Here is an 8,419-nt window from a genome sequence, read left to right on the forward strand (position 1 = left end):
TCGAGACAAGCCACTGAAGCGTGTACATTCGCCGTGTCGAGATCAACTTTCTGTGCGGAACATTTTGGGTGCACGGGTCACCCTACATCTGTACAGGAATGATGAGATCTTTGCACTGATTGATGAAAAGTGGGCTAGATGTATTCGAAAAACTATTTAAATCTAGTAACACTGAAGACGGTTCTAGCACCGATTAGGGATAATTAGACATCTACAGTTCATATAAAAATATCAAAGAATCGAGAGCAGATATCAGAATGCCGAGAGAAGAAATAGATAAAATATACGATTCATGGTACAGTGAGATATAGGATTTGACTGAGAAGTTATCTTGTGAAGAAAATATGAAAAGAGCTAACGATTCACAGAGCCACAAACCCCTCCGCAACCCCAAAGGAGTATTATTTACGCAATATTGTTGATGTCCGTTGTTGGTTGACCGACTGGTTCCCTGACGATACATGTTTTACGGCAACTGATGTCGCTCAATCAAAATCAGTGTTCCAAAGATAATTTCCCCAATAATATATATACATGTAGACTGCTACCAATCAGTGACAAGTTGTGAGGCAGAACGGTCATTTTCTGCTATTAGACGGGGGGGGGGGGGGAGTGGATGGCTGAATGATAAGCACGTGCGCGCTGTATCATAAAGTCTGTCATCATTGAGTCAATGATTCCCCGGTTGTACGTGACAAGGAGTAGGGTCGCCTGTCCAATCTCGTGGGTTTTCTCCGGGTCCAAATGAACGTTAACTATACTTTCGAGTTAGATATCGATGACATTAAGGAACGGTTCATCAAAAACATCTACGCGGGTTATTCTCCCCATTATATCTGGATTCATAATTGTGCAAACTCTATTTTATCTGTGCCCCGGCGTATTGAAAAAATAATACACGAATAGTTTATGTGATTTAAAAAAAAAAATACCATTATATTTATTTATATAAGCGAACTATATAGCTGCATCATGTTTGTGTACCTACATGGATAACGTCTGACGTGGAAAATTATAAGTTATATAGGTTATATGCTGACGCGACATTTCGAGACCTACGTAAATTCATTTTTTTTAATTTTTTTTGCCTTGAAAAGCGATGAAAGTCCACTGTGGTACGAAACTCGTATTATTTGACGTGGATAGGGGTATTTAAATTAAAAAATACGGGTCTTAATACAAAATTCCAGATATCATATTACGTATCACTGAAAAGCACGTTCATTGCTCTTTTCAAATATGTAAATTATTTTATGGTGCATTTATATTTATTTACTCTGAAAAACAATCAATGTTGGATGGTACTGAAACCTACTGCCATGATTACGAACAGGTGGCGTGTCTAACATGGCGGCGGCCTGTAATAATAATAATAATAATAACAGTTTATTCACAACTGCATGTACAGACATGAGTATGGAAGTTACAACAAACGTTTCACATTGTGAAGCATAACAATATCTATCTACATGTCTTACAAAATAACATTAATTTTCAAGATGGTGTATGGTAGAAAACCTGCAAACATAGTCTTGGTTACCAAGACGTCTAAAATGTACCAGGTTTAGTTGTCCGAGACTACAAATCATAACACTTTTAATTCTTTACTTTCAATTATAACTGATATATATTGATTGGGTTTTTTTGGGGGGTTTTGTACATAAATCATTGGGTAATATATTAGAAAATAATTATAGTTGCATTTAGGTACCAAAACGTGTAATATTTATGTAAATATATAGTTGATAAACATTGTCACTATGAAACACATGCTTTGTTTACCTTAAAGACTGGTGTTGAAAGAAGAATTGCCATGGTCCGTAAGAACACCCCTATTTTGGCTCTAAGAAAATAACATTTTACAACTAATGGCAGTAGTTGACAGCAATTAAAAGTCCAACGAACATACTTTTTCAATCATTTTCCGTAACTTTTTAAGATGCTTTTTTTAAATCTGTTAATTTCATAACGAAAAACTATTTTGATTTCACCACAGGCCTGATGAAGGCGCTGTAGGTGTAACAAGTATTACACATTGTGATGCATAATGTTTATAGGTCATGTATCGGGTACAACGGCCGACCATCCGCTAATTTTGTGTATAATGGCTCAGCAATTGATGACTATTGTTTGTGTTCTTGTTTGACATAGTTGGCACATGTATGTGCCATAAAATGTAATTGAAAAGTAATTGAAATGTAATTGACCATTACATAATATTTGGAGTTAAATTTCTAATACTCATTATAACTTTTGAAATCTTCCATTACTGAATACATGACCATTATTTTAAAAATATAATGATTCCATTCCAATACCATTACACCCGCTCTGTATTTAATAAGGTTGATATTTTTAAGTGAGAATTATGACTTTACCTTGTTGTACAAGACTGATGACATTCCTTACAAGTGTTGAAAGGCGTACGATCGTTTACAACTCGTTCAACGGGATTGTAACGCAGTTTATATTCAATGTTTAAGCCTATAATCTCGGGGTCCTGCATTATCACTAAATTATCTACCCCTGGGTGATTTTAAAGCATGTCAATAAACTTCCGCTATTGGCATGTGAGAACGTGCAGCCGTTTGCTAAGTATTTGAAGCATATCAAAAGGATATACGCATATCAAGAAGATATCTATCCCACTCATATTATTAGAATGTGTTTTTTTATGTACATTTCCAGGTCTCTCGAAAAGTGCCATTATAATTTTGAATGACGATATTGGCACTGAAAGAAAACTCGAGAAAACACTTTTCAGGTCCATTTTGAACCAAGTGGTTTCTGTCCCCAAAATACATTTACTCTCCCCCATACAATGGTAATCGTATACACATATTTAGAGATGTGCAGTGGAATTAAAAAGTAATGTTTTTACCAAGCTCTAAAAATATCATCAACGTGAACTTCCCGCCAATTGTACCCCCCCCCCCCATCCATACACGCACACCTGCTACCCCCACCCCACCTCCCCACAAATCAAAATAGTTGTCCAGGGGCATCATAAACACTTATTTAAATATGGGCAGTCCTAGGAATTTATGTTTTATTAATATATTATGTCAACATAATGACCCCCCCCCCCCCACATACACACACCTGCTTTCCCCACCCCACATCCCCACAATTCAAAACAGTTGTCCAGAGGCATCATAAACACTTATTTATGTTTTATTTATATATTACGTCAACATAATGACACCCCCCCCCCCCCATTGTAGACATTTAACCCCCTATATCTCGAAAACGCCCCCGCAAACGCCTGATCACCACCCAGATTCGGAATCTACGCAAAAAACTGGTCTAGAAAAACTTGGTCTCATAAATTCACAGCTCGGGTGGCGATTCCCCCCCCCCCCTTCAGCCACCGGACTAGAAAGAAAGTTTTGTTATTTTTCATCACAATTAAAATTTCTCCAGAAGATCCTTCTCCTAGTGTCATCTACTGATGTAAGTCGGTTTTCGCCGTACAAGGTACATGTACAAACAATTTTTTCTAAACCAGCAATTACGTTATCAGAAGCATCGTTTGTCTATCCCGGCTCTTTAAAAATTGTTAGAAAGTTGGGATTATCTTGAAAAAGAACGACAGATAGTCATTACCACTGAAAGCATGTAGGCCGAGAGCCCGAGATATTCTCGACACTTTCAATACTAATCTTGATTGGATCAAAAAATTTCAAGATTAGTATTGAAAGTGTCGAGAATATCCTAGAACTGACAACCAACCACGAGGACACCAAAATATCTTACCTACTCCTCTTTGCATTGCAAATTAATGGAGGTGCCGAAACAAATTGTATTTTGCATTCTTGCTCGGGCGAAATAGACATCCAAATCATTCTCTTCGCAAACGATGATCCAAATATACAAATTTTGATCGATAATGAGACGGGCAAAGGTAGAAAATATCGCGAAAGACGACTTGCATCACTATAGATGACGCTAGAAAAACGATTTTCTGGGTGAAAAAATAACAGACCTTTCTTTATTACCACCTTGCCGTATACGTGGTCTTTTGCTGCATGGCTGGAATGAAGATTTACGACGTGAATTTGTTTCTGAAGCATATCCAAAGGATATGCGAGCTGTTGGCCAGCAACCAAAAAAATATTTATCTCGCTCATATGAACTTTTGATTTTGAATCTTCTGATGAAGACAAAGAATAAACTAACAACTAAACATTTCTCTGAGTTAATGTGTTTTTGATTTACACTTCCAGATCTCTTGAAAATTTAATATTTTGAATGAAAACACTAACGAGATACCACTTTAAGCTCAATTATGAACGAAATGATTTCTGTCCATAAAAATACATGTTGCCACCCGCCATCACCCGCACCGCCCCACCCCCCACGACGGGCACTCACCTTGGCGTCCACCCCCATACAATAGGAATCTTATCAACATATTTAGAGATGTTTCATCAAGCTCTTAGAAAATCATCATTTAAATCAACGTGAACTCATTTCCCCGCCAATTTTATCCCCACCCCACCCCTCCACACGCGCACATCTGCTACCCCAACCCCATCTCCCCATAAATCAAAACAGTTGTCCAGGGGCATCATAAACACTTATTTATAGATGGGCAGTCCTAGAAATTTATGTTTTCATAACATATTATGTCAACATAATGACATCACCCCCCCCCCCCCCCCCCCATTGTAGACATTTGACCCCCTATATCTCGAAAACGCCCCCTCGAACGCCTGATCACCACCCAGATTCGGAATCTACGCAAAAAACTGGTCTAGAAAAACGTGGTCTCATAAATTCACAGCTCGGGTGGCGATTCCACCCCTTCAGCCACCGGACTATCTGTGTTTGTTTCCAGTAGTAAGGTCAAGATCCATGCGTGTGACCCATCATTCATTAGTGCACATAGGCCAAGTTGTTTTTTGTTATCTCTGCGCTAAATTCTATGTCTGGATGTTCGGTAGCGTTGTCTATGATGGGTGCATGCCTATATCAATACCCAGGCCCCTAGTCACAGTAGTAGTACATTGGCGAGAATGTATATATAAAATAACTCTTGACAGTTGAAATTTCATGTCGTGCCGCTGACCGAGGGAAATTTCCCTTCTGGCATACTGTATTCAGTAACCCAGTCGGAGTAGGACGTTAAACCCCCATTTCATTGTATTTCAATACGTATCACTGTCAGATTCCGACTAAGATTGTGTCGACCCCTCCACTTTTATTTTCCCAATGGCGGGCGAAAATTAGTGTTTTGGAAACGAGGCTAATTGAGATGACATCACGCGCTGGGTGAAAATTCAACAGAATTGAAAATATATTACAAATGACTTGGGTGAAAATTAAAATTGACTTGGGTGGAAATTAAAATTGACTTGGGTGAAAATTATAAAAAAAAATTAAATTACAAATGACTTGGGTGGAAATTAAAATTGATCTGGGTGTAAATTATAAAAAAAAATTATATTAAAATTGACTTGGGTGAAAATTATAAAAATCAATTATATTAAAATTGACTTGGGTGAAAATTATAAAAAATAAATTATATTAAAATTGACTTGGGTGAAAATTATAAAAAACAAATTATATTAAAATTGACTTGGGTGAAAATTAAAATTGACTTGGGTGAAAATTATAAAAAATAAATTATATTAAAATTGACTTGGGTGAAAATTATAAAAAACAAATTATATTAAAATTGACTTGGGTGAAAATTATAAAAAAAAACAAATTATATTAAAATTGATTTGGTAATATTCAAAAAAACAAATTATATTATTTTTCATGTCCCTTATCAGCCACCGTACGCCGTACTTTTGGCATACTGCATTCAGTAACCCAGTCAGAGTAGAACGTTAAACCCCCATTTCATTTTATTTCAATACGTTTCACTGTCAGATCCCGACTAAGACTGTGTCGACCCCTGCACGTTTATTTTCCCAATGGCGGGCGAAAATTAGTGTTTTGGAAACGAGGCTAATTGAGATGACATCACGCGCTGGGTTGAAATTCAACAGAATTGAAATTTTATTACAAATGACTTGGGTGAAAAGTTAAAATTGACTTGGGTGAAAATTAAAATTGATTTGGGTGAAAATTTTAAAAATCAAATTAAATTACAAATGACTTGGGTGGAAATTAAAATTGACTTGGGTGAAAATTATATAAAAAAAATTACATTAAAATTGACTTGGGTGAAAATTATAAAAAACAAATTATATTAAAATTGACTTGGGTGAAAATTAAAATTGACTTGGGTGAAAATTCTAAAAAACAAATTATATTAAAATTGACTTGGGTGAAAATTAAAATTGACTTGGGTGAGAATTATAAAAAACAAATTATATTAAAATTGACTTGGGTAAATATTAAAAAAACCAAATTATATTATTTTTCATGTCCCTTATCAGCCACCGTAGGTTACAGTTTTTAATCCAATTTCGACGAAACTTGAAATATATGCAGGGACGTAAATGTGGGAGGTTGGGGTGCATCGGCGACTAAATGAATTAATGACGTAAACAGACGCTGCCAAAATAGAATCCGTGCACCTAAATTGCATACGTCACGCGAATCACGCAAAGCTATAAAATAAAAAAAAAATCAACTGAATTCGTGCACATGAATTGCATGCATCACGCTACGCACGCAAAATTATAGTATAAAATAACCTTGTCATCTTATCATGTTTTTCACTCTTATTCTGTTGTGCGTATGTTTCCCTCGAGGGGGAAATCTCCAATACTTAATATATGAATCCGTGCACCTAAATTGCATACTTCACACAAAACTATAGTACAAAATAACCTTGTCAACTTGTCATGTTTGAAAAAATGTTTTTCACTCTCTCTGTTGTGGATATGTTGGTCTAAGAAATGTTTTTACCCTGAGGGAAAAAAAATCGGTTACAAAATAAAGTGCTCACTTCAGTCAGTTTCAGACTATATGAATTAATGAGGTGAACAAACAATGCCAAAATAAAAGGGACACATTCCAAATACTTAAAGAGCCAATCTCGATTGTGTTTTTGAGAATAAAACTGCTTAATTTTGTATTAAAAGCCCTTAAAAGTCCTTCAGGCCGAGCAACTGACTCAATATAATATTTTGGAGAATAAAACTGCTTAATTTTGTGTTAAAATCCACTACCTGCCGAGCAACTAACTTAATATATGTGATACGTATTCAAACAACTTAAACCCGCCAATCTTCATCTGGAAATGGAGACCGGTGTCCCAAGCTGTATTATGCGGTGTTTTGATAAAACCTATGTGTAGGTAAAATTTATCAGGTCACCCAAGGAAAAAACTGATACGAAATCTTCCTGAATTAAAGGCCCTGATTGTACGAAAAATCGCGTTTTTAGCTTGTGGACCCTATAGCGGTCATAATTTTTATCGGATTTAAAAAACCGTTTGAATATATCACCGTTACACCCTAAGACTGGTTGAGTTCGAATTTCTTAAAAATCGGACAAAAACTGACAGACAAAATGGCCGTCCCTCGTACTCAAATAGCGTAAAAATTGTATATTCAATGTTGTGGACCCTCTAGAGGTCACAATTTTCTTCTGATTTTGATGAAACTTGAAATGTAAGTTTATAACCCAACGGGCTTGGTTCCTGTCGATATTCGCGCATATTGGATAATAACTTCAAGAATTATGGCCCCTGATTGTACGAAAAATCACGTTTTTAGCTTGAGGTCCCTCTAGATGTCACAATTATTACCCGGTTCAAAAAAACGTTCAAATATATCACTGTTAGACCGTAATTTTGGTTAAGTTCGAATTTCGTGAAAATCGGACCAAAACTGCCGGACAAAATAGCCACCCATCGTACACAATTAGTGTAAACATATGGTATATCAAAGTTGTTTACCCTCTAGAGGTCACAATTTTGATCTGATTTTAATGAAACTTGAAATGCATGTTTATAACCCAAAGATCTTGGTTCCTTTCGATATTTCGGCATATCGGATAGTAACTCCCTGAATTATAGCCCCTGATTGTATGAAAAATCATGTTTTTAGCTTGTTGTCCCTCTAGAGGTCACAATTATCATCCGATTTAAAAGAAAAACGCACGAATATATCACTGTTACACCGTAATGTTTATTGAGTTTGAATTTTGTGAAAATCGGGCCAAAACTGCCGGACAAATTGGCTGCCCCTCGTACTCAAATAGTGTATAGCATCTGGTATATCAAGCTTGTGGACCCTCTAGAGGTCACAATTTTTATCCGATTTTGACGAGAGTTGAAATACATGTTTATAACCCAAAGATCTTGGTTCGTTTTGATATTTTCACGTATCGGATCTTAACTTCCTGAATTATGGCCCTTGAATTTACAAAAAATCACGTTTTTACCTTGCCGTCCATGCAGAGGTCACAATTTTTATCCGATTTAACAAAAACATGTGAATATATCACCATTTAC

The 8,419-nt window shown here is 36.2% G+C and overlaps 1 protein-coding gene across 2 annotated transcripts in view; it reads right to left on the reverse strand.

Annotated features, from left to right (window-relative positions):
- The window catches only part of LOC126831829 (uncharacterized), a 36,063-nt gene extending 33,553 nt beyond the window's left edge, over nt 1-2,510 (reverse strand). Inside the window, exon 1 of one of the 2 annotated variants that reach the window (XM_050562460.1) lies at nt 2,379-2,510. In XM_050562460.1, coding sequence (XP_050418417.1) covers nt 2,379-2,506 — 128 coding nt within the window. In that variant the 5' untranslated portion in view covers nt 2,507-2,510. The remainder of the gene's footprint in view (nt 1-2,378) is intronic. The other variant, XM_050562461.2, reaches the window with a different exon arrangement.
- Nucleotides 2,511-8,419: the final 5,909 nt, after the last annotated feature.

This window comes from Patella vulgata, chromosome 9 (assembly GCF_932274485.2).
Source record: "Patella vulgata chromosome 9, xgPatVulg1.2, whole genome shotgun sequence".
In the NCBI taxonomy this organism is placed as follows: domain Eukaryota; kingdom Metazoa; phylum Mollusca; class Gastropoda; family Patellidae; genus Patella; species Patella vulgata.